The following is a 27,962-nucleotide window of genomic DNA, read 5'->3' as shown; positions in this document are numbered from 1 at the left end:
TGCTTTACATTATACCAGTGTAGAAGTTAGTGTTAGCATTGACCTGCCAGATGACAATTACATGAAACCTTTAGTGAGACATGATCTTTAATTAAATTTTTCATGGATAAAATAGCACTAATTAGTAGGCATGTACACAAAGTCTGGATTAAGGCACAGCTAAAGGAGCACTCATTCTGCTAGGTAGACTTACCTGTTCTTAAAACACACAAAAAAAAGCATGAATTTCAGCCCATTACTTGGACCTTTCTTGAACATGATGAACAAGGAGGAATTATTATCCATTGGGAACTAGGAGAGCTCCTAGGTGAGAGGAGTACTGTTATACAAGTTATCTGCAAAGACTGGATAAAATCTCAAAATGCTATTGTATTAGATTGTGGTTTACTATTTACTGTTTTGAATAACTTTGTTTTTCAGATGGAGTTTGCAAGAAATATTTCTCACTATTCAAATATTCCCAAAACAGCTGATATTGTTGTTGGAATGGTTTATTTAATATTTGGTAAGCTTTAATAAATATATATATTTCTATAATTATCGTAAAATGGTTGTTTCATATGCTTTGTAAATTACATCACTATTTAAAATTTGGGTAGGCGCAAGCAAGACAGTAGATTATGGGCTCAATTCAGAAACCCCGTTTTTCATTTGTTCGGGTGTTATCTCTCTCTGTCTGGTCTTATCTCTGTTATCTATCTTGATACCTTTTTTACTTCATACCTTATTTAAAAACCTGCATTATCACAATTTATTTAGTTAGTTCTGGCATTTTACCACTACACTTTATACAGTTCTATTATGATCCAGCCAGTATGTTTATCGGCCCTTTTTTTTAACCATACGGTTTATCACAGAGTGGTGGTAACTGGGAGTTTTAATAACTGTCTATTGAGTAGAAATAAAAAAATAGCTGCTTGAGGTGGTGATAAAAATGACAGTTCATAAAATACTGACTTATTGATTTATGACAAATTGTGGCTTTTTGACATATTAATGTTAATTTCACATGAAAAAAATAAAGATTAGAAACTCAACAAGAAGAAATTAAATTCCCCAATGGGGTAGTGCAATTAAATAAATAAACAAACTTAAATCCCCCTCGTGCAAATAAAGTGTCACTCTCAATTTAAAGTTCATAAATTGATCTCAAAGGCCCGGATTCTCAGAGGACTTACGACGGCGTAGCATAGATTTCTATTCTATCCAACCGGCGTAAGAGTCTTACGCCGTCGGAGCTTAAGTGCATTTTTACGTTAGGGGCATGTAAGCTGATTTACGCGTCAAAATATGTAAATCAGCTAGATCCCCGAATTCACGAACGTACGCCCGGCCGACGCAGTACAGATACGCCGTTTACGTTAGGCTTTTCCCGGCGTAAAGTTGCCCCTGCTATATGAGGCATAACTGCGGCATACCAATGTTAAGTATGGCCGTCTTTCCCGCGTTGAAATTTGAAAATTTTACGTCGTTTGCGTAAGTCGTCCATGAATGGGGCTGGACGTCATTTACGTACACGTCAAAACCAATACGTCCTTGCGGCGTACTTTGCCGCAAAGCACACTGGGATATTCCACGGACGGCACATGCGCCGTAAGTGCAAAAAGTCAATCACGTCGGGTCACAGCACATTAACGTAAAACACGCCCCCCTGTTCAACATTTGAATTAGGCAGGCTTACGCCGGCCGATTTACAATACGCCGCGCAACTTACGGAGAAAGTGCTTTGAGAATACAGCACTTGCCCGTCTAAGTTGCAGAGGCGTAACGTAAATCGGATACGTTACGCCGCCGCAAAGATACGCCGTTCTACGAGAGTCTGGCCCAAAGTGTTTATTAAACATCATTAATGGTGCAAAATAAGCCATAAATCTTCCAAATACCGTTGCCTCTCATTTTACTAAGTGCAAACAGCGCTTTGGCATACCATAATGTGTAAAAGTTTTAGGCAGGTGTGAGAAAATTCTGTAATTAAGAATGCTTTCAGAAATAGAAGTGTTAATAGATTATTTATATCAATTACCATAATTGGGAGTGAATGAACAGAAGAGAAATCCAAATCAATATTTGGTGTGACCACTCTTTTCCTTCATAACGGCATCAATTCTTCTAGGTACACTTGCACCCAGTTTTTGAAAGAACTCAGCAGGTAGGTTGTCCCAAAAATCTTGGAGAACTAACCACAGATCTTCTGTGGATGTAGACTGCCTCAAATCCTACTGTCTCTTCATTTAATCCCAGACAGATTGATGTTTGCTGTGGGAGCCAAACCATCACTTTCAGGACTCCATGTTCTTCTTTACACTAAAGATAGTTCCTATTGACATTGGCTGTATGTTTATTTTTATCAATTAACAAAATGGAAAATAAACAAAAAGAAATAATTCAAACTAAATCAATACTTGACGTGACCACCCTTTGCCTTCAAAACAGCATCAATTCTTCTAGGTACACACAGTGCTTGTGCACATAGCAGTTTTTGAAGGAATTCAGCAGGTAGGTTGTTCCAAACATCTTGGAAAACTTACCACAGATCTGTGGATATAGGCTGCCTCCTTCTGTCTCTTCATGTAATCCCAGACAGACGCCATGATGTTAAGATCAGGGCTCTGTGGGAGCCAAACCATAATTTCCAGGATGCTGTCATTGCTTAATTACCAGGTGTCAAAAGGCAAACATCTACAGTCTAGTGCAGAAGTTCTCGTGTTTGCCATCTTATCAGCCACATTGTAGTGCACCATTAAGCCATGGTAGCTAAATCCTGGTTTTTTTTTTTTTTGCCGATGCTGTGTTGGGGCTATCATTATAGGTGGGGGAGCTAGGTCCTTAATACGATATTCCACATTATAGTAAAAGCTGACATGTTAAACTAAGAAATGATTAGTGAGAGAATAAAAAGGGATATATAATAAAGTAAGCAATCACAGTGTAAAAACACAGACTGAAGCCCCTTTGAGAACACTGAAGAGAGACCAGTAGGTGTGACTTAAAGGCTAAGGTCACCTTTGGGAACATTTTACACCCATATTTAGGGTGTAATATGTAACATGTTTTAAGCGCCTGCCTTCAACCCCCTAAGTCCCCACCTGGCCACCCCTACGTCCCCTTGACAGTATGCAGGGGTTCTCTTACCCCGCAGCTGCTGTCACATTTAAAATCGGTGTGACTTTACAGAGATCTGTGAATGAATAAAGTTCTTTCCGATTAAAAAAACTGTGTGTAGTTATCAATGGACCACAAGTGCGGTAATCAGCATACTTGTAATCTATTGACACTTCTTCCAGTTTTCTGATTGTGAGTGCAATGCTTTGCAGGCTCCTTTAGAAAAAAAAAATGAAAATTTTTTTCCTGCAAAAATATGTGCATTTCTTATTTTATTCTTAAATGTAAATGTAGCTTATAAAGAGTATGGTTAAATACAACATGAGTCTACTTGTAGTATGCGCTGTCACAGTTCTTCTATCCACCAAATATGCCCTAATTACAATGTAACAGGTTTAAATATAAGCCTCTTAGTGTAAACAATAGAAAATAAATACCATCATCCTGGAGATCAATTTATAATAGAGTAAGGCCTAAGGGGACCCCAAAGGCCCAAAAGACCAAAAGACAAAACAAAGGGGCAAGGGCACTATATCGGTACTAGATAAGAAAAAAATAGAATATAAAAGTGGTATAGATAAAAGATATATATCAGTTTATTTAACATAGTATCAAAAAACAAGGGACACACATAATCATCAAAAAATACATCAAAAACAGCAATGTAGAGCGATGGACATATTGCACGACCAACCATACAGGTCACCGGGATGGAATAGACCCTGGACACAGGGTTGCGGTGAAAAGAAGGGGGTCATACAAAGCAGGATCCCTACAGTGCTATTCGTAGGGTGAAAATTGTCAATGAATTAGCAAGCTCCAGCACTCAACAATCTTTTCCTGAATTCTGCCTGCTGCCATAGACGGTGGGGGTGCTGCTACAGGATGGCTGGGGAAACATTTTATGGTGTTCAACTACCCTCCTGATGCCACCCATCAAGCAGTGATCAAAGTATAAATGAAACTCTTTGTTAAAAATGATATTGAACATTTTGACATCATTGCATACATTGTGCAAATTGTGCTTATGTAAAGGTTAGGGGAAGTGTGAAATGGATCATGAGGGCTAATGTGGGCTCAAGACAGAGTTACTTAAGTATTAAAATATGCTAATAGAGAAAATATGGTAGTCAGATGATATGAATACTGAACCATGGTTTATAAAAATGATTTTTTGGTGGTTAGATCTCCAGGTATTGTTTCCATGCACATACCCCTAGTGCTTGCTTGATCTATTGCAAACATAACTAACTTTGAAAATCACACTTGACCAATTCAAACTGGTGGGTCAGCAGATGTCTCGCACAGTTGCATGGTAGCCATAGGCATATGATTCTCACCCTGTCTAACTGAAATTGTACAGATGGTTCCGTCATATGTTTATGGCACCTTATTGTATGGATATCTTAGAGTCCCATATTTACTTCTCATGGTTTATCTCCTAATTGTACACAGGTTTGGGCTCACTGTTTGGGAACAGCATCTTGCTGTACATATCCTACCAGAAGAAGCAGCTGTTAAAGCCAGCAGAATACTTCATAGTGAATCTGGCATTGAGTGACCTTGGAATGACTGTGGTTCTGTACCCTCTAGCCATCACCTCCAGCTTTGCACACAGGTTGGTCTACAGCTGTGCTACCAATCACCTGGATTGCTAATGTAGTAAAATACATTGCTTTGTTTTAGATCATTTTTGATGGAAAATAAAATGGCACAAATAAATATATGAAACACACATTTAATGATATTTCCCCAGTAAATTGTGGTTTCTTTATTTTTTACACAGCGTACAGCGCAGCCTGTATACTCGATCTTATAAATGAGAAATCACATTCTTCAAAAATGTACATATTATTTTGTGCTTAGGATGTTTCATTAACCCAGACACTGTAGTTATGAATACATCTGTCTCTTTTGCTAGAAATGTATTTAGAGACTCCGCCAGTTGTGTATTATTATATAAAAATAGCTATTGTTAACAACCATGGCCTTAGTATTCTATTCACAGCAGTATGTCTCATCACCTTCAGAAAAGAGGCCCACTCACTAACAACTGCAGCTATTTCTTTCTTTGTGTTATTCCATTATAATAATAATAATATTGTCTAAACATTTTCCAGCCCATTACAGTGTATTATTCACATTGTTCCCCGCCTTAAAAATATCCTACAGCATCATGTCCCTTTCTGCATCTTAGGCCTTGTACACACGGTCGGACCAAACCGATGAGACTGGTCCGTCGGTTTGTTTTCAGTGGTTCACCTCTGAAGTGGCCTGACGGCCTGATATGTGTACACACCATCAGTCCAAAATCCGAGCGGGTCAGAACGCGGTGACGTAAAACACACAAACAAAGTTCAATGCTTCCAAGCATGCGTCGACTTGATTCTGAGCATGCGCGGGTTTTGAACCAATGCTTTTCTGTACTAACCATCGGTTTGGTCCGATCGCCCAGCGGTTCGGTTTTGAAGCATGTTTAGAAATTTTGGACCGAAAGAAACCAGACCGCTAGCCTATACACACGGTCGGTTTGGTCCGATGAAACTGAACTTCAGTTCATTCTCAGCGGACCAAACCGCCCGTGTGTACGAGGCCTAATAGACATATGCAACTTTTGAGGTGAATACAGTAAACGCACTGATACTCCCTTAAATTTCAGAGAAAACTAGAATACCCAGTGATAAATTTGTAATATATTACTGGAGTCATGCTGGCCATAGACATTCAGATGGTTCCCAATGAACAGCAGGTAGAGAGACGGTTATCTGTCCTGTAGCCCTCGTAATTTCTACTATTTTTTTGTGAAACTCATCCAACAGACTGAATCCATTCACACAATGGTGTCCTGTACAGATGCCTATTGCATTACAGTTGCAGGAGCTTTAACCTCTATGTGAAAAAGGCAAAAGTCCACCAGAAACATTGAAACAGCCCTGAGTAAAGACTCATACACATGCTTATATTTTCAAACAACTGAACGTCCGTTTTTTGTGGCATGCTTGTCTCATGTCGAAAGTGAAGAGGTTACTTACAATACAACATTTTTTGGACGTTAGAATACAAATTCAGAAGTGACGTAATGTGTTGAATAGTTTTGTATGTATTCTTTAGTTTCTGAGCATGCATAGTATTGCTTTTACATTTTTTTTTTCATTTGAAAACCGTATTAATGAAATGAAAATTGGACATTTGACAAAAATGTTATAGTCTGCACATTCAGCTTTTGTCTGCCGAAAAGGCAAAATCGGCTGTAGAAAGCACCGTACTAATAATCCGAAAATCGTCAAATTTTTCCATACAATTTTTGTATCGTGAGTACGGGGCTTAAGAGATAGGCTTTGCTTCTAGGTTTACTGCTATTTTACCCATTCGCAGACATTCTCCCGATGAAGCGGTTCACACCGCGAAACTAGTAGAGATGCCCTCCGCGACCCATGTCCCACTGGGATTTCTCCCCCATCTGGGGACTTTTCTTATGGTGATCCATGTGGTCTGCCACTAAATGGTTTTAATTATGCATGAATGTCATTGTCTTTTATTGATTTTTTATTAATAAAACTGAATTATTTTCTATATTTGTGCTTTATATCTTACTTAATTTATTTATCTGTACCGTGATAGTCCAATTGCCCGCTTCTCTCTTGTTTTTCGGAGCTTTCATTTGGGGACAAATCTTCCGATTTGTCCCCAAATCGGAGGGGGGGGGGGGGTCTTGCAATATAGACGTGCAGGCTTAATCTGTAATAGTGCAAGGAGGAAAATTTAGCATTCGTCCATTTTTACTAGCTTGACTTCAGTAGTGAAATCGAATTGGTTCGGCTTATAATGCTTGTTACTTTACCAGAAAATCCCAAAAGTGTGACAAAATATGTCTAGATATCCAGTGTATGATAAATATGCTGTGTAAATCCCTATATTAGTTTTGGATAGAGGAGGGTAGGGTTTAAACCCTATGAGGTTACTTTTTGCTGTTTGCGTGCCACTGGGGAAATTTTCATTTACATCCTGGCAATCTCTCCAGAGTGAGGGGAATTCCCCTTTTAGACAGTTGTCCCCAGACCGCATGTCTACACTGGACCATTAACCCTCACCCTCTTGTTTTGAGGACAAGTTGAAATTTTGATTTTCTATTCAGCTTCTGCCTTTGTGACAATGGTCCTCAATATAAATAAAGGGGCAAATCTCCCCAGTGGGTACATGTACAGCAATAAAAACCTAGCAGGGACTCCAGCCCTTCCCTAATCGATTCAAAGCTCAGAAAACATAATACTCCCCTTTCTTACCAATGACACAACAAAGCTCTTATTTTACTCCCTGGTCATCTCTCGCCTCAACTACTGTAACTTCTTTCTCATTGGCTTATCTCTACATAGTTTATCCCCCCTTCAACCCATCATGAATGATGCTGCCAGGCTCATCCACCTTACCAATTGCTGTGTCAGCTACTGTGTCAGCTACTCCTCCCTGCCAATCCCTCCACTGGCTTCCGTTCACCCAACAATCTAAATTCAAAATACTAACAACTTCTTACAAAGCCATCCACAACTTAGCCCCCAGCTATATCACTAGCCTTAGTCTCTAAATATCAACCTATTTGTCCTCTTCGTTCCTCTCAAGACCTCCTGCTCTCTAGCTCCCTCGTCACCTCCTCCCATGCTCGCCTCTAGGACTTCTCCAGAGCCTCTCCAATCCTATGGAACACCTTACCCCAATCTGTCCGATTATCTCCTACTCTATTAGCTTTTAGACAATCCCTGAAAACACTTCTCTTCAGAGAAGCCTATCCTACACACACCTAACAACTGCATTTTCATTTTCTCCATCACCTCATCCCCCACAGCTATTACCTTTTGTTCCACTTGACTCTCCTTTCTAGATTGTAAGCTCTAACGAGCAGGGCCCTCTGATTCCTCCTGTATTGATTTGTATTGTAACTGTACTGTCTTGCCCCCATGATGTAAAGCGCTGCCTAAACTGTTGGCGCTATATAAATCCTGAATAATAATAATAATAATGAATGGCATAAAATGTAAAAGAAGACTTACGGTGCTCACTGTATATACAGTATCTCACAAAAGTGAGTACACCCCTCACATTTTTGTAAATATTTTATTATATCTTTTATGTGACAACAATGAAGAAATTACACTTTGCTACAATGTAAAGTAGTGAGTGTACAGCTTGTATAACAGTGTAAATTTGTGATCCCCTCAAAATAACTCAACACACAGCCGTTAATGTCTAAACCGCTGGCAACAAAAGTGAGTACACCCCTAAGTGAAAATGTCCAAATTGGGCCCAATTAGCCATTTTCCCTCCACCGTGTCATGTGACTCGCTAGTGTTACAAGGTCGCAGGTGTGAATGGGAAGCAGGTGTGTTAAATTTGGTGTTATCACTCTCACTCTCTTATACTGGTCACTAGAAGTTCAACATGGCACCTCATGGCAAAGAACTCTCTGAGGGTCTGAAAAAAAGAATTGTTGATTTACATAAAGATGGCATAGGCTATAAGAAGATTGTCAAGACCTGGAAATTGAGCTGCAGCATGGTGGCCAAGACCATACAGCGGTTTAACAGGACAGGTTCCACTCAGAACAGGCCTCGCCATGGTCGACCAAAGAAGTTGAGTGCACTTGCTCAGCGTCATATCCAGAGGTTTTCTTTGGGAAATAGACATGTGAGTGTTGCAAGCATTGCTGCAGAGGTTGAAGGGTGGGGTGTCAGACCATACGCTGCACACGGCATCAAATTGGTCTACATAGCTGACATCTATTTTAAAGATGATGCATAAGAAAACATTTTGCTGAAGACAAGCAGACTAAGGACATGGATTACTGGAACCATTTTCTGTGGTCTGATGAGACCAAGATAAACGTATTTGGTTCAGATAGTCTCAAGAGTGTGTGATGGCAACCAGGTAAGGAATACAAAGACAAGTGTGTCTTGCCTTCAGTTAAGCATGGTAGTGGGAGCGTCATGGTCTGGGGATGCATGAGTTCTGCCGGCATTGGGGCGCTACAGTTCATTGAGGGAACCATGAATGTTCTGTGACATATTGAAGCATAATGTGATCCCCTCCCTTTGGAGACTGGGCCACAGGGCAGTATTCCAACATGATAACAACCCCAAACACACCTCCAACATGACCACTACCTTGCTGAAGGTAAGCTGAATGATGTACTGGCCAAGCATGTCTCCAGACCTAAAGCCTTGAGCATCTGTGAGGCATCCTCAAACGGAAGGTGGAAAATCCCAAGGTCTCTAACATCCACCAGCTCTGTGATGTCGTCATGGAGGAGTGAAAGAGGATACCAGTGACAACCTGTGAAGTTCTGGTGAACTCCATGCCCAAGAGGGTTAAGGCAGGGCTGGAAAATAATGGTGGCCACACAAAATATTGACACTTTGGGCCCAATTTGGACATTTTCACTTAGGGGTGTACTCACTTTTGTTGCCAGGGGTTTAGACAATAATGGTTGTGTGTTCAGTTATTTTTTAGGGGGGAGCAAATTTACACTGTTATACAAGCTGTACACCCACTACTTTACATTGTAGTAAAGTGTGATTTGTTCAGTGTTGTCCCATGAAAAGATATCATAAAGTATTTACAAAAATGTGAGGGGTGTACTCAGTTTTGTGAGATACTGTATTTATTATTTCAGTACAAGGATAAAATTGCACTCCTCCCAGGCAAATAAAGTGATGGTGTCATTGGCAAAGGTCCACTCCTATATGTATTGCATCCTAAATAGGACTTTTTCAGTAGGTCGTGAACCAACGGAACCATCACGTTTATATAGTAACAATAATTTGTCATAATTCCAAGCTAAAGATTGCTGTCACCAAAAAAAATCTGGTATTGATTCTATGGCAAAATGTAAAAAAATACGGCAGGGGGCCCTTCCCAAATTTCTTACCAGACCCTTATGCGAGCATGCAGCCCAGCAGGCTAGGAAGAGGGGCGAGCAAGTGCCCCCCTCCCTTCTGAACCATACCAGGCCACATGCCCTTAACATGGGGAGGTGCTTTGAGGCAGGGGGCTCCCCACCAAAGTGCCTTGGGGGGGGGGGGATCGGGGGGGGGATCAGGGATTTTTATTAACACTTTGATTGCTCTTCCAGTAAAGATCACTGTAACAGCAATGTTTGAACTGTCATGAATGGGGTACATTCATACCAGCTCTGATTTTGCATTGTGTGCTGTGATTGGCCTACAGATACCACATGGTACAGGGTGCATGGCCCGGGTACCATGTGACATCTGTGGGCCAGTCACAGCATTACTATTGGAATCACAGCTGTTATGAATGAAATTCATTCATAACAGCTTATTGACATTGTGATCATGCGATCGCATAGCTTTAAACGGCCGGGTACCAGGAGCTGCAATCGGCTGTGCCCACCTTTTCATGACCATTAATATGCTTTGTGGGGTGGGCCTGACAAAGGAGAGGATGTAATCTACCAGAGAGTTTAGCTATTCCTGACTCCCACAGGGGATGAGGTGCTATATGACCTTCCTATTCATGGAATCACTGTTTGACTGCACGGATGCAGGTATTTTTGAAGTACTCCAGTTGAGAACCAGTCTTTTCCAGGAGCTCTTCCTGTTGGGTTTGAAAGAGTGACCCTCCCCAGGGCGAGAACTGTCCCAGTAGTAATCGGCGCACGTACCTACCAGTAGGACGTTGTGGCTCCTGGGCTCCAGACAGGCAGGGTCTCCATCTCCCAGCCGCAGCACGCCTTGGCTCCAGGACCAACCACCAGCTTCTCTCCGGCCGCCTCTCCCCCTCCGCAGGCTTCACCCCCGGGAGGCTCACAAGGTAGGCCCCTGCTACTCCGAGCTATCTACACCTCCCCGGGGCCCGTAAGCGGCCGTCCTTTTCAGGACAAGCCGCGGCGGCGGCCTAATCTTTCACTATCAGGGAAACGGCCTCCCTCCTTCTCATCCCCCATCTTCGGGCCCCCAACCACCAATCGTAACCTGAGGTACCCCCCCTCGGCCTCCGACAGCCAGTCAACCGGATCCTGGCCCTCGCGCCACCTCGTGGAACAATTCGCGGCAGCCGCGTTTAGGAAAGACCACGGATTCATCCGCGGCCTAGCGGCTCGCCGCACCAAACATCCAGCACCCGTCCTCAAAATTTACAGTAAGCCCCCTCTTACCCCAGGAGGACCCCCCCCTCACTAGACACCCCTCTGTCTCCCCCCCCCCCCCCGCTCGAGCTATCCATCCAGCTGCAGGCCATCCAGACCAGGACCCCTGATCAGTGGCCATCTGAACTCTTCCCCCCCCAACCCAATAACCACAAGTGGCTCCTACTGGACATATTCAGGAGAGAGTATATTTCCCCCCCTCACCCCCCCCCCCATTCACTAGGCCCTAACAACCACAGCTTTTCTCAGATTTTTTTGATACAGGGCTCGTCCGATCGCCTCTGGGGGTCAGGAAGGAATTTTTTCCCCTATCCACAGCACATTGGAACAGCACGGGTAGGGTTTTTTTGCCTTCCTCTGAATCAAAGAAAAAAATAGGAAGGGAGGATTCAGTGAATCCTCCTGAAAAACCCCCACCCCAAATAGGCATCATTTCCCCACGCCTCTCGGCGACTATGGCCAAGCTGAAATACTCTGCAGAAACCATATGGAGATTACAGCCATTTCCCTCAAGATTATTAGCCGCCACCAAAAAAGCTCTAAGGACTGAGCAAATTTTTAGAATCGATCGACACGGCGAAATTACATCCACTTACCCCAGCCTAAGCGAAAATCATGCGCTTTGGTTAACACAAGATCAGCAGTAAGACACCGACTGGAAATCCATGATTTCATCCTACAATGCGACTTAGACTGTCTCTTTGATACAGAAAGCTGGCTCACAGCTGACTGTAACACCATTCTAGGTGAATTGGTGCCAGAAAATTATCGCATTATAACAGAAAACAGAGTGGGGCAAAGAGGAGGAGGCCTGGCAGTGATCCATAAGACTCACCTCGCGATCACTAAACCAGCCCTTCAGTACTCACTTCCATTCATGGAAACCCTCACTCTACAACTACAAACAAACCCCCAGGAGACCGTTCATATTTTTCTCTGCTATAGACCACCGGGTCCAAAATCGCAGTTTCTCTCACCTTGGACAGAATTCATGTCCACTTTCACCCTAAACAGCAAACACCTTTTGCTACTCTGGGACTTCAACCTCTGGGCAAACTCCTCACAGGATCCCGTGGCCGACGCCTGCATTGACCATCTGGAAGGACAAGGTCTGCAGCAACTAGTATGTGGGCCCACACATACTTCCGGTCACACGCTCGACCTGATTTTCAGACAAGATCTGGAAATAAACATTTTGGAAAATGAACCGTTGCCATGGACAGATCACCATGCAATTAAATTCATAGTTTCCATAATTCCACCATTAAAAAAAATACCTAAGCCGGTGATAACACACTGGACTAGATCTCAGAAGAAGCTCCATTCGGAACTCTTCAAATCTACCTTAGGTAATAAAATAAAAATAATCCAACCACCTCAAACAGCCTCAGAAACACTGGACGCCATAAATACAGCCCTATTACAGTCAGCCGACTTAATAGCGCCGAAACGCAAGGCCTGCATCCGGAAAAACAACTCCGGCTGGTTTAACAACCAGCTGTCGTTACTGAAGCAAGAGCGCAGAAGGGTGGAAGCCACCTGGAAAAGAAACGCTTCAGAGGAGAACCTCACCATCTATAAGGCAATAACAAGAAAATACCATAAAGAGATCTTCAAAGCCAAAAAATATCACTTTTCCAATGCCATCACCAACGCCATAAACCGCCCCCGCGAACTCTTCAAGCTGGTCACTCAGACCATGAATCCAGGATGTCTTGAACCCCCCCAGTTCAGATACCCAAGAATTCTGTAATGAATTATCGGATTTCTTCATCAATAAAATTGAGAGAATCCGGGAAAGCATTCAGCAAAACAATACCCCCCCCCCTCAATCATTTACACAACACCCATAGAAATTTGCTACAATCAACAAAGTTCACTCTGAAACCCATCTCCATTGATGCCGTTAAAAATATCATCGGTACTTTGCGAAACAGCACAGCGCCTAATGATATTATCCCCGCTAAACTGCTGAAGGAATGTGACGATATCCTGGCACCGCCTATCACGCAGCTTATAAATCAATCATTCAAGGAAGGCTTAGTGCCCTCGCAGCTGAAAGAGGGCACAATCCAACCCATCTTGAAGAAACCCACCCTAGACCCCAAGGACCCAATTCACCGCCGTCCGTCAACAGGCCTAACCGCCCTCTCCAAGGTAATGGAAAAAGTAGTGGTACAACAGCTGCAACAGCATCTAGATACCCATAATCTACTTGATCCATTTCAATCCGGTTTCCGTCCCGGACACGGGACGGAAACAGCATTGCTCAAAATTTGGGATGACGCCCTCGAGGCCGCAGACGAAGGAGAACCCTGTCTCCTGTTTCTGTTGGTCCTAAGCGCAGCTTTCGACAAGGTAGACCACAAATTATTACAGACTCGGCTAGCTGAAGTAGCCAGAGTCGCAGAAGGTGATTTATCATGGTTCTCCTCCTTTATGGAAAACCGATCACAAACAGTGAAATTGGGACCTTTCACTTCTGAAAAACGCACGGTATCATGCGGAGTCCCCCAGGGATCCCCTCTGTCACCGGTGCTGTTCAATATATACCTTCGCCCTCTCTTTGAAATCATCAGTAGCCAAAAACTACTTTATCACTCATATGCAGACGACACGCAACTGTATTTTCGCATCCGCAACAAAAAGGATCATCATCCAAATCTAGAGACATGCCTCTCTTTGATAGAAAACTGGATGACTAAGAGTTATCTTAAACTCAACAGTTCCAAAACAGAACTTCTTCTGTTACACGCCAGCCGTAAGAGTCAACGGACAACAACCTGGACACCCCCGCCAATTCTGGGCCAAATCATCACCCCTAGCTCCAAAGTCAAAAGTCTCGGGGTCATCTTCGACACCTACATGACAATGGATGCACAAATAGGGTCAGTAGTCAGCGGATCCCACCATCTGCTGCGCCTACTACGCAGACTTATTCCATTTATTCCTAAAGAAGACGTAGCAGTCGTGGTGGGAACAATTGTGAACTCCAGACTGGACTATGCTAATGCCCTTTACCTTGGACTCCCAAAGTACCAAATCGCTCGCTTGCAAGTCGTACAAAATACGGCCGCCAGACTTGTGACTGGGAAAAAACCGTGGGAATCTCACCCTCGTTGAGATCCCTTCACTGGTTGCCAGTAAAAGACAGAATTGCTTTTAAAGCACTCTGTCTGACACATAAGTGCATCCATGGGAAGGCTCCGCAATATCTATGCGAAAAGATAAAAGCTCACAACCCCAATCGCATTCTGCGATCCACCAACCAAAATCTGCTTCAGATACCCAAAGCCAAATTCAAGTCCAAAGGAGAAAGAAGATTTGCGCTCCAAGGTCCCAGACTATGGAATGCTTTACCAACCAGCATTCGGTTGGAGGAAAACCACCTGACCTCATCTCTTTTGATATCAAGAGAGACAGGAACAACGAGCGCCCAGAGGCAATTTAGTTTGCATGTGCCGCGCTATATAAGTTTTTCATTCATTCATTCATTCATTTATAATTCAAAGGTCTTTTTTAAAAGGGGATAACTCATCCTTGTGCTTCTGGTGGTGGTTAGAATCTTCCCATACGCATAGTGGAAATTTAGTAATCTTACATTTGGAATTGTCATAGACTGTCACAAGCATCTTTTTTCATACAATTTTTTTCAAAAATGTTTCATTGCTGACGTCTGTTTGCATGAATTTTTTTTTTTTAATAATAATTGGACATTCATATTGCACTAATGTTTCCAAGGATGCGTCACAGATGTCATTTACCACCTTGGTAATAACTGAACACGACTCCAACATCTGCTGTTTGGGGGTGCTGTTTTGCAGATGAGGCTCAAGCTGCATTATCCAATTCTTGAGGATATGGTGCCCTCTGTGGTAGAAATGTTTGGACAAAAGATACTGATTGCTGCTTCCCGTGTTCTTCTAAGACCTGGAGCTTCCTTCTTTTCGATAGGGTATTTAAGGGAGGTTTGTGAAGGAGAGTTTGTGAAGGAGAGTCCCTATGAGGGTTGATTCACAGAATTGAGTTGATCGTGGCCTTAAAAGCAGTGAACCCTAGGGCAGGTCTACAAGATGGGCACCATGTCTCCCATATCTTCGCTTCCTCTGAAGCAAAAAAGGAGTTAGGATGGAATGTATTTAGCGAGTCTCACTAGAGTACCAATTAAACGTAAAATAACAATTACAATTTTTCAGTGATTACATTTTACGAGAGCATTTAGATCTCTGGAAAGAGAGTTTTGTTATGCTTGGTTTCCCATTGAGGCAAAAGAAGAGAGCCTGGTGGGAGGAATTGATTAAGATAGTAGAATATATAAAAAGATATCGCTCCTTTCATCATAACGGGTACTTTTGGGACATTTTGGAGACTTCCCAATTAGTGGGACTAATAATCCTTTAGAATTTGGGTGTAAACAGTGGTTTTCTAGATATTTTTATTCTCTATCATCAATTTCATATTACATTATGTGGAAAAGACAACAGCTTCCTTTTCTTCTAAGCCCACATACATTTGATTTTCCAATTATAGTGGAGCATGATTAACCTTGTTATTCTTTGTCACAAAAATAACTTTAATTAACTCTTTCGTTTCTTGAGCAGAGAAAATGTAAATTTGAATTTTCTTGCTGTTTTTTGAACTAGCTTCCTCGTGAACTTTCTGAGATTCTTCTCTACCAGTGTTAAAGCCAAGGAGAAAATAAGGGGGGGGGGGGTTGACTCCTGCGCTAATCTATCCGAAGTGAAAAATTGAAAAACATAAATTGACAAAAAGGTCAAGCAGCAACACTAACATGTGATAATCATGAAAACAGACAATAGGAAAAATATAGTTGCGCTAAGTGATACCTGAAAATTACATAAGTGAAAATGACATAAATAACAAATGAATGAACAAAGCGTGTAATGATACAACAGCAGATAATCCAAATCGCAAACAATATCTGCCAGTGAAAAAGATCAACAATAATGTCTGTCCAGCATTGAGATAAACAGTTGTGGTATTAGATGTCCTAGACAGGACAATCAATTGGTGTACCCGTACATATAGTGATCAAAGGAATTTACAAGTGAAGAAAAACGGTAAGAAAAAAAGTCCACTGAGAGGGATGAAAGATCAGAACTTCACATAAACACTGATAGATTTGTCTGAAGGTAGGAAGTAAAGATGTCTTCCGCCACCATAGCGATGAAGCGTTATCCAGTGCCACACAGATTAGTAGAAGGTGGACCCTTACCGGAAACGTAGGACTTTAGAAGGTCTGAAATCGCCTATGCAGATATAAACCTCTGCAGGGGTTTAAGATGGATCCTCCAACCTCCTGGTTCCTCAGGAACTCCACGGACAGTCCTCCTCTGGGGCTAATGGTGGAAGTGATGGAGGTTAATCCATCAAATGCGACTCCATAGGATATAGGGGATATGAAAAAATAGGCACCATGTGCGTTATCTCCTTAATAAAATGTTTATTGTAAAGCTTGATAAAGCATTTACAGCAATACCAGAAAAAACGCAATCTCAAAGGTAGTAAAAATGGCCGACATAAATATAAAAACAATTGTTGTGCAAACACCCGTGCTTCCGGGGTCACGTGATGACGTCACTGCGTAGCTCCGCCCTGACCAGTTTCGACAAAGCTGTCGAGGTTGGAGGATCCATCTTAAACCCCTGCAGAGGTTTATATCTGCATAGGCGATTTCAGACCTTCTAAGGTCCTACGTTTCCGGTAAGGGTCCACCTTCTACTAATCTGTGTGGCACTGGATAACGCTTCATCGCTATGGTGGCGGAAGACGTCTTTACTTCCTACCTTCAGACAAATCTATCAGTGTTTATGTGAAGTTCTGATCTTTCATCCCTCTCAGTGGACTTTTTTTCTTACCGTTTTTCTTCACTTTGATTCCTTTGATCACTATATGTACGGGTACACCAATTGATTGTCCTGTCTAGGACATCTAATACCACAACTGTTTATCTCAATGCTGAACAGACATTATTGTTGATCTTTTTCACTGGCAGATATTGTTTGCGATTTGGATTATCTGCTGTTGTATCATTACACGCTTTGTTCATTCATTTGTTATTTATGTCATTTTCACTTATGTCATTTTCAGGTATCACTTAGCGCAACTATATTTTTCCTATTTCCTGTTAAAGCCAAGGAAGCTGTCATTTTAGCCTCTGTCCAGCAGTTGGCATGGTGCTGCACAAGTAATCAGCTATAACATCAACCATTTGATGGCTCGACAGTTTGGTTGAGTGACGGTTATCATTCACAGCATGCCTTGAATGCAAGTGTTTTGTAATACAGTTAAACCACTTTAATCTCCTCCTCCTTTGAGAGTGACAGTTAAAGTAAATTGGGGGAGACACTTAAGCATGTGCTTGGGAAGAAGTAGTCAGCACAAGGGATTTAACTGAACTTTTGAATCTCTGACCTACATGTAGGGAGGTGCAGCATGCAGCGTGGTGCGACAGCTGTAAACAAACAGAGTCCAGTTGCAGAGAACAGTATTAATGAGGGAAGTGGGAAGGAACCTGACCTTGAACACTCACGGCATGCAACAGCAATGTGTAGCAGAGCAGGTCTTAGATGTGCCGACAGCGTTCGTCTTGAGGGGCGCAATGGGACCTGGCCAGTCCATACCCAAATGGGGAAGTCTGCAGAAAGGATGGCGTATCCCTATCCTTACCTTACTTGTCTGGAACCTCTCCCTACCGATAGTCACTGTCCCTGTCAGAGGGGTGACTGGTCCCTATACTACCCACATGCAAAATGCACTCCAAGCCTGGAAGCCAGGGCCTAAATAGGCTTTGCCTGACCCAAGTTGGCTGCTAGAGTCACATTGAAAAGCAGTATCTAATAAGCTAGCTTCTCCAGTGACCCAGGAAACCATAAAAGAATCATGTTCCTCCTGACTTTCTCTCCCACTGCAATTCCGCTTCGGTTGACAGTCACCTGCAGTGACAAAAGTAGACTGCACCTGCCTACAAGATTCCAATAATTGTTGCGTAATAGATGGCAATTTTTTTTGTCTTTGCATTAGGAACATTGGGCCAGATCCTCAGCCAGCGGTGCAAATTTAGTTTGTCCTAACTTATGTCATTTAAGTTACGTTGCCCTAAGTTGGTGTCGTAAGTGCCGTATCCACAGCGCATTTGCGTCTAAATTTGCGCCAGCCTAACTTAAATTCAGAGGCGTAAGGCGGGGTTTTCGCAAGTGGGAAGGAAGTAAGCGTGCTTCATTGTAATGAGCCGTGACCCCATGCAAATGAGGCACCGGCCGTACTGCGCATGTGCGCACGAATCGGGACCTCACTGGGCATGTGCAGAACTGGTCTCGGCGCAATCAGTGAGATAGGTAAAAGGCCAAGTGTACTTAGTTTGAGGATCGCCCTGTGTCTAAAAAGCCCCACACACACACACACTTCTCTTGCAAAAGTATATCCCATTGTTTCCCTTCCATGAGCAATTTGCTTCTGCTCTGTTTGTTTGTGTGTTGGTAAGTTGTGTTTGTGAGAAAAGTGTTTGAGGAGTTGGAGAGTCTAGTTGTTGTTTGTTTTTGCAAAGTGTCTTTATTTAATTTGTTTGTTAGTGTTTTTGCTGATTGTTTTTTGGTGTTTGTTTTTTGTTTTTTTGTTGGTGCGTGTTTGTTTGTTTTTGAATTTATATTAGCTGTGTCCTTGTGTGTTTATATTTGTTTTAGTTTTTTGTGGTGTATATTTTTGTCTGGTTTTTGGGTGTGTATTCTAGATTGTTTGTCGGGTGTGTTTGTTGTTGCTGGGTGGTGTATGTGATGCCCCCCAAACGCAGGAAGCTTAATTTCACCCTGGGAGAGAAGCAAATTCTTGCTCGGGGCATTGTGAAATATGGGCGATTTCTGCATGGCCCTGAGAGCCAGAACACCACCCCGGCCAGGAGGAGGCAGCTTATTAAAAAAATCACGGACCAGATCAATGCGGCGGGGGGGGGGGAGACCAGGACCCCCGCTGGCATACAGAAAAAAATAAATGATCTGAGGAGCGTCGTCCGGAATAAGATGGCAAGGATCGACGCCCATACCAGGGGCACTGGAGGAGGGGGACCCTGCCCAGTCAGACTGACGGAGGAGGAATGGGCAGTGGCCCAGTGTTTCCACCCACAGCAGGTGGTGGGCCTGCCTGGCTATACGTCAGATGTTCCGAGGAGGACAGGTACGTTTTTTTTTTGAATCTCTGTTGATTAGCATGTGTGGGTGGGGGAAGGGAAGATGTGCCAAGTGTGTGGTTCCTCAAACATGTGATTGTTTTGTGTCCTCCACAGATGGCCAGGAGGTTGCAGGCCAGGAGGTTGCAGGCCCATCGGGCCAGGCTGCTGCACCACCCCCAAGACAGGCTGATGATGAGTCCCAAGAAGGGCAGGATTCCCCAGGGGTGGGGATTGGCCAAACCTCCACTCATGAGGAGGTTGAGGGGGAGGAGGTTGAGGGGGAGGAGGATGAGTAGGAGGAGGATGATGAGGGGGAGGACGACGAAAATATGCAGATTGGCCGGGAAGTCCTCCTGGCCACTGATATGATGACCTTTGAGTCTTCCCCTGAGGCTACCCCTGAGGCTGGCACCAGTCAGGCCACCATCAGGGGTAGCCCCTCCCACTTCTCCCCCAACAGGCCTCCAGTCACAAGGGTCACTCTCTCCCCTCCTCCAGGCCCGCAAGACTCAGCGGCAGCCAGGGGGCCAACCCAGGAGACCGTGGCTGTGGGCGAGCGTCTGTCGGCCAGTGTGGTGAAGGACAATGCCCGGCAGACCCGCACTCTTGGGAAAATACTTGAAAAAATTACGCAGATGGAGCACAGCCAGGGTGAAATGATGGAGGCACTCGGTGATGTGGCCACCAACTCAACGGCGGTCATTACATGTTTGAACGACATACAGACCGCCACAACACGCGTGGCCCATGAGCTGAGTGCCCTGACCCAGGCTGTGCAGGACAATACTAGGTCTGGCCAGGCCAATGCGGCTGCCCTCACTGCCTGTCTCACTCGAATTGCAGGGGCCATGGAGGGCAGGCCAGCAGGGGCGGCTCCTCCTTCCCCAGCTCACCCCCCCCAGGAGGCTCCTCCTTCCCCAGCTCACCCCCCCCCAATGGACATCCTCCGCGACGGCGTGGCCGTGGCCGTGCCCGTGGCCGTGGCCGTGCCCCTGCCTGTGCCCCTGCCCTTGCCCCTGCCCGTGCCCCTGCCCGTGCCCCTGCCCAGCCAAGGCGTAGCAATCGCCGCCGCTAATTAATTAGCTGGGATACTTTTGTTTTTTTGTTTATGCATTTTTTTTTTTTTTATTATTTAATTTGGTCTTCTGTACTTATGATTTGATTTATGTATGTGAATGATGTGTGAATGTGGGGGGGTGGCATTCCTGATAAATTAAGGGTGTCACCCTCAGTTTTGGTGGAGTAGGGATCCCCAGGACCAGGGAGAAGTGCAATCCCAGGTTCCTGAATGGTGTATGAATGCACAGTGACATAATTGGAGCCGTGGCGTGGCGTTACTGGTCCCAAGTCCCAAAGGGGGGGGGGACTTGGATCTAATCCAATTCGATGTGCATGTGATGTGTCTGTGCTAGGAACCACAGTGGTGTGCATTCATGCATTATCATTGTGACTTTATTGATGTGCATTTACAGGGAAAAGATACATTCTTATTGTGACATTAATCATGTACGTTTACTGGGAAAAAATGCCTTCTGCAAGGCGTCTCCTGGCTGCTGTGCCCTCAGCAGACCGGGTAGAGTTGGTTGGGGGGGTATTGCCTGGGTCGGGGGTCAGGTCATCACATAAGTCAATATGCAGTCCCCTTCTCAGGGCAAAGTTGTGGAGTATACAACATGCCCCAATTATTTGGCACACAAAGTCTGGGGAATACAGCAGTGTACCCCCAGACTTATCCAGGCATCTGAAGCGGGACTTCATAAGCCCAAATGTACGTTCAACCACTCCCCGGGTACGTATGTGCGCCTGGTTGTAGCGTTGCTCTCCTGGGGTTTGGGGGTTCCTGAATGGGGTCATCATGTGAGGTCCCAAGGCATATCCAGAGTCACCTGTAAGGGAAAAGACAGGAGGATATTAGTCATGCATGTGCCCCTTGTGATGTCAGCATCATGGGGGGGACATACCTGACACACATGTCACTCACCAATCAGCCAGCTGTCTCCATACATGTTCTGGTCCAAATCTCTGGAGATCTTTGTTTGCCTGAAAATATAGCTGTCATGGCAGGATCCCGGAAATTTAGCACAGACGTGCCAGATGAGGCCATGGGCATCTACGATCACCTGCACATTTATGGAATGCCAGCCTTTACGATTCCGGAACATGTGCTCAGTATCATGGGGGGGTTGTAGTGCCACATGGGTACAATCAATGGCCCCGATGGTGCGTGGGAATCTGGCAATGTGATAGAAGTCTGTCATGGTCTTCAAACGCTGGTCCTCCTGGGTGGGTTTTTGAAATTGATTTCCCATGCGCCGCAGGATTGCAGGGACCACTTGGTGCACACACCTGCTGATGGAGGATTGTGCCATCCCAGCCACGCCTCCACTTGTGCGTTGGAAATAGCCAGTGGCAAGAAAATGCAGAGTTGCCAGTACTTTGATGAGTGGCTGCAGTGCATGGGAGCGTTGTGTTGGGCTGGTAAGATCATCCTGAAGTATTGTTGTTAATTCCAGGATGGCCTCACGGTTAAATCTGAAGTTGCGGAATACTTCAGAAGCAGGCATGCCAAACAGATCTTGGCGTGGGCGGTATACCCTCTCCTGTGCCCTCCTCCTCCTCCTCTGTGCCCTCCTCCTTCTTTGCGCCTCTATAGACACTAATGCAGCTAGGATCATTGATGGTCCTGGCATTTTGGCAGACAGATTGTAGTCCTGAAAGTGTGTGTGTGCTGAGCTCTTCCTCAATGGTGTTGCTTCAGCAGACATTCAGACGGCATGTGTAAAATTAGGGCTGCTTTTATAAAGTGTAAATTCCCACCGGGAAACTAACAGGTGCGCACAGGGCGTAATCTACGGCGCACACACTTAATTCTGTGGATCGCCCTATCTCCCTCATTTGCATCTTTGCCTATCAAAAAAAGCGGCGTGCCTAGCGTAATTTGCGCCCGAGAATGCGCCGGTGGAATTATTTTAGGTAGGACGGAAAAGCCGGAATTTCAGGCGCTTCTCGTTTTGAGGATCGGGCGCAAAGATACACGCCGTGTAAATTTAGAAAAATCGAGTTAAGTCGGCGTATCTCTTTTGTGGATCTGGCCCATAGTGGTTTGGAAAAGAAGTCTGGAAGTTTAGAATTACAAGCAGTAAACTTTTTTTGTAGTATTATCCTTCTCCCTAGGCTTAGAGGAAGATCTCTTTACTTTTCTAAAAGAAAACACAAGGGAAAAATAGCAATTAGTACAAGGACTGAAATATTTGAAGGAAAGTAGTAGAAAAGAGAAGGGGAATACTTATACCAGACGCCTCCCTAGCATCTTTGGTCTCCTCACGAGCAGTAGCACCACCATTTCTATAATAAGACTAACCTATAAATACAGTAAATATCTCTTAAACTTGCACCGTTTAGGAAATATTTACTTTATATGCAGTCAGTGGCATCACCGGTTCCTTCAGAGCTGTGCCATAAACTGTGACTCCCATGCACATCACGTCCTCGCTGGCTCGGCCATTAATATTGCCATAGCCCCCGAACCTAGAAGGAAGACCGATTGAAAATGGAAGTGCCGTCAGCAGTGACAGCGTGCCGCTGGAGGGCTTCATTTTCATGTAAGTCTGGCATAATGTGCTAGCATACTAGCACATTATGACTTCCACTGCCCAGTGCTTTTTTTCATGTGAATTACTACCGTTTTAAATAGACCAAAGACACCCACAGAACCAGGTTCTCCCTTTGCTGCTCCCTGCCCACCTCTTCTAAATCTATCAATCTGGCTAGCAAGACTCTGAAAAAGGACTCATGCACTAAAAAGAGAAGATAAACTTACCTTACATGAAGCAGAAACCATTCAAAATTCATAATCCTGCACGTTCACCAGTCAAAAAGCCTTTTTTTTGAACATTGCCATGTGTTCCATGATAATAACAGAACCAGAAGCAGACAACCATGTGGGATGCCACACAGCTGCATCTGGATGCTGCTGAGGCTCTTTGCCACCATGCAGAGAAAGAGAGGTGAACTACTGCAAGCAAAAACGTATGCTTGGAGCTCGCTGCAAAAGTCTATCCTCCCAGGCTGCATCTCCCTCAGCCTGGGACCCTCACTCGCTTCCTCCCCTGCAAGCTACACCAGTCAGGAGGAAGTTGGGACTAGCTTGAAAAGGGAGCCACTGAAATGGAGCCCACAGGAACTCCCATCTGAGGTCCTATGGAAAAACTCTCTCTGATCATGACCCTGGGAGGGGCAGGAAATCACAAAGGTGGTCTGACTTAAATTGAATAATTCTATTTCCTCTCCCCCGCAGATGGGTGGTCACAGGTGTGCTGTTTTGAGACATAGTGGAAAAAAGTTTTGTCTTTACATATACTTTAACACACACTTTGAGAAGAAAAATATGTGAAGTATATGTGAATTTAATTTTCTATATACCGTTATATATTTTTTACATTTTAACAGTCTATATCTATCTATATAACTATATCTATCACATTTCTCTGTCTTTGTTTCTAGGTGGATATATGGAACCCATGTTTGTTTGTTTTATGCTTTCTGTGGTGTTTTGTTTGGAATTTGTAGCTTGTCCACTGTAACATTGCTAAGTACGGTGTGCTGCATTAAAGTTTGTTTTCCTACTTATGGTAAGTTTACTTATTGACAGTCACACATTTTGCGGTAGAAATGCTTAAAGGGGTTGTAAAGGTAAAAAAAAAAAATCCCTAAATAGCTTCCTTTACCTTAGTGCAGTCCTCCTTCACTTACCTCATCCTTCCATTTTGCTTTTAAATGTCCTTATTTCTTCTGAGAAATCCTCACTTCCTGTTCTTCTGTCTGTAACTCAACACCGTAATGCAAGGCTTTCTCCCTGGTGTGGAGTGTCGTGCTCACCCCCTCCCTTGGACTAAAGGAGAGTCAGGACGCTCTCTACGTTGCTGATAGAGAAAGGAGCTGTGTGTTAGTGGGTGTCCTGACACTCCTGAAGTCCAAGGGAGGGAGCGAGCACGACACTCCACACCAGGGAGAAAGCCTCACATTATTGTGTGGAGTTACAGACAGAAGAACAGGAAGTGAGGATTTCTCAGAAGAAATAAGGACATTTAAAAGCAAAATGGAAGGACGAGGTAAGTGAAGGAGGACTGCACTAAGGTAAAGGAAGCTATTTAGGAAAAAAATGTTTTACCTTTACAACCCCTTTGAGGACCTATTTACATGGAATGTGCGTTAATGCACCACAATGGAATGTTCAAGTATGAATAAGACCTCGGGTGACTACAGCCACTCACTTAAAAAAACACAGTTGAGCAATGTAACTGATATTTTGTTATCTATACCAACAATTAATTTTTTGGGACAAGCTTTTAGACAATGTTCTTCCTTCTTCATGCCAGTTTTCTAAGGCAGTGATTCTAAACTCCAGTCCTCAAGGTGCCCTAACAGGTCATGTTTTCAGGATTTCCCTCAGGTAAAACAGCTGTGGTAATTACTAAGGCAGTGAAACTGAACAAATCACCTGCGCAAAATAATGGAAAACCTGAAAACATGACCTGTGGGGGACCTTGAGAACTGGAGTTGAGAAACACTGCTCTAAGGACTTGGTACTACTGCCTAGATCAAAAGTTGGTAAAGGATTTCCTGAAAGCTTGTCATTTAAACCATAATAAAGTATTTTTATTTGTATGTATGTTTAATAAAAAATGTGATTTAACCTCCTTACAACCGCGCGCCGTCAAATGACGGCGGGCGGAATCCCCTGTTGTTCTGACAGGACGTCATATGACGTGCTGTCATTAGAAGCTGCTATGGGGCACGCCGCCGGCGGCGTGCGCGCACCCGTCGCGTTACTGGGAACACTGTGCGCGTGCCCGGCGGCCGCAATGGCCGTCGGGCACCCGCGATTGCCCAGTAACTGAGCGGGGACGTGGAGCACTGTGTGTAAACACAGAGCTCCATGTCCTGTCAGGGAGAGAGGAGACCGATCTGTGTCTCTTGTACATAGGGACACAGATCGGTCACCTCCCCCAGTCACCCCCCTCCCCCCACAGTTAGAACACTGACTAGGCTACACATTTAACCCCTTCCCCGCCCCCTATTATTGCGTTATTGCGATTTTTTTTTTTTAACCAAAAATATGTAGAAGAATACGTATCGGCCTAAACGGAGATAAAAAAAAGGGATATTTATTAAAGCAAAAAGTAAAAAATATTGTGGTTTTTTTTTTCAAAATTGTCGCTCTTTTTTTGTTTATAGCGCAAAAACTAAAAACCGCACAGGCGATCAAATATCACCAAAAGAAAGCTCTATTTGTGGGAAAAAAAGGACGTCAATTTTGTTTGGGAGCCACGTCGCACGACTGCGCAATTGTCAGTTAAATTGACGCAGAGCCAGAAGCTAAAATTTAGTCTGGGCAGGAAGGGGGTGTATGTGCACTGTAGGCAAGTGGTTAAAAAAAATATAATAATTCTTTAATGTTTTTGTAGTCCTAGCAGTTTTCTTGATATGAGGATATCAAGGAATTAAGAAATGTAAAGCATTTAAAAGGGTACTTATTCACAACAAGCCGATTGGTAAAGGAGCACAAAAAACTAATACAACTATTTGGGTTTCTAGAATTCTTCTAGCCTTCAGGATATAATGCTATGTCACGCCATTTAAAGTACTCCTGTCCTCATATGAATGGGGTCTAATCTTATATTAAAGTGGAAGTCTGGCGGTAAAAGGCTTGCACAGGACAAAATATTGTTCCAAAAAAGATGTGGAAATACCCTTTCAAATAAGCCTCTACTCCATTTTTTACTTTTTAAGGAAGTATTATCTCACGTACTACCAGACACCACAATATAACTTTAATTCACAAAGCAAAAATAATGTGATAAGAATGCTTGTTTTCCAAAAATGACAGTTTTATAAGTCCAAAGAGATTTTAAATGATAGTTACATGGCTGAAAATAAAAATCCTTATACTTGTGTAAAGCTTTGTGAATCAAACCTGTTGCATGTTAACCGTATTAACCAGAAAAAAAAAAAAAAAAACTCTTCTAGGTTCTGATTTTGTTATCTTTTTCAATAAGAATGTCCTTACTGCCTAATGAAAGAGCATGACATGGCAGCTAATGAAGCTTAGTCATGAAGTCAGAGAACGTTTCACTTTACCCCTCTTTTTTTTTTACACAAAGTAAAAAGCTTATTTTGGGTATATAACTTGGTATGTGAATTGTAATTTAAAAAAACCTCTTCTTTTTTAGGAAATAGATTTGGCCATAAACATGGAAGCATCCTCATTTGCTGCGCCTGGGCATACTCGGCTCTTTTTGCAACTTCACCTTTAATTCACTGGGGCGATTATGGAACAGAACCATATGGCACAGCCTGCTGCATCGACTGGCGTTCTTCTAACGTGAGCCAAGTCGCCATGTCTTACATTATAGCTCTTTTTGTGTTTTGCTTCTTAATTCCTTGTGGAATTATAATAACTTCATTTACGCTTATATTGATAACATTGAAGGCGTCCCGGAAAGCTGTGGAACGTCACAATTCAGTTCCTGCAAGGATGAGCAATGTACAGATTACCATTGTAAAGGTAAATTACTCTGAAGAAATAACCAGAAGCTGGGATCACTCATGGTAGCCTATAGTATGCACTTCCTTCTAAAAACAGTTACAAATTGCTGGTAAATATGAAAACCTAAAGGGGAATTAATAAAAAGTGAGACAGATTTGATCCCAATTGGTGCTGTTGCCCATACCAACCAATCTGGTTTAATCACACCAGGCACCCAAAATAATAACATAACTTTAATAGATAATAACAGGCAGCCCTCATTATTTTTCTTGGGTGACTATTTCAATACATAGCTGAATTCATTATTCTTTATCCTAATGCCGCATACACACGACCATTTTTAATGGTCTAGAAAAAACGAAGTTTTTTTCAACCCGATTATTGTTAAGTCTGCCTTGCCTACACACGATCGTGAAAAATTGCTCTAGCAAAGTGCAGTGACGGCATTATAAAGGGGAAGTTCCATTCGGATGGCGCCACCCTTGGGGCTGCTTTTGCTGATTTTGTGTTAGTAAAAGTTTGGTGGGAGACGATTCGTGCTTTTCAGTCTGTTACAGTGTGATGAATGTGCTATCTCCATTACGAACGCTAGTTTTACCAGAACGAGCGCTCCCGTCTCATAACTTGCTTCTGAGCATGTACGTTATTTTCATGTTGTTAAAGTCTACACGACCATTTTTTATGACGTTAAAAACGAGAACGTGAAAAATTACGCAAAAATTTAGAGCATGTTATGAATTTTTAATGCCCATTTTTAATGGCGCGAAAAATGCTATGGAGCCCACACACGATCGTTTTTAATGACATAAAAAAAAATTCACATCGCAAAAAACGGTCGTGTGTACGCGGCATAAGACACAGGTGATGTCTTCATGTGCCCTCTTTCCCACCCTGTACTTTAACCCCTCTGTACTGTGTCATTTCATGATATCATTTATGAGGATGTGTTTCAGGGTGGAATTAGGGGC

General features: G+C 43.4%; 1 protein-coding gene across 1 annotated transcript in view; it reads left to right on the top strand.

Annotated features, from left to right (window-relative positions):
- The first annotated feature begins 428 nt into the window (after nt 1-428).
- The window catches only part of LOC120940950 (opsin-5-like), a 42,585-nt gene continuing 15,051 nt past the window's right edge, over nt 429-27,962 (top strand). The window contains exons 1-4 of the mRNA XM_040354113.1: nt 429-505; nt 4,558-4,720; nt 23,949-24,076; nt 26,678-27,012. Of these exons, the coding sequence (XP_040210047.1) occupies nt 487-505; nt 4,558-4,720; nt 23,949-24,076; nt 26,678-27,012 (645 nt within the window). The 5' untranslated portion in view covers nt 429-486. The remainder of the gene's footprint in view (nt 506-4,557; nt 4,721-23,948; nt 24,077-26,677; nt 27,013-27,962) is intronic.

The sequence above is a fragment of the Rana temporaria genome, chromosome 5, assembly GCF_905171775.1.
Source record: "Rana temporaria chromosome 5, aRanTem1.1, whole genome shotgun sequence".
Lineage (NCBI taxonomy): Eukaryota > Metazoa > Chordata > Amphibia > Anura > Ranidae > Rana > Rana temporaria.
This window is presented reverse-complemented; position numbering and strand designations above follow the sequence as displayed.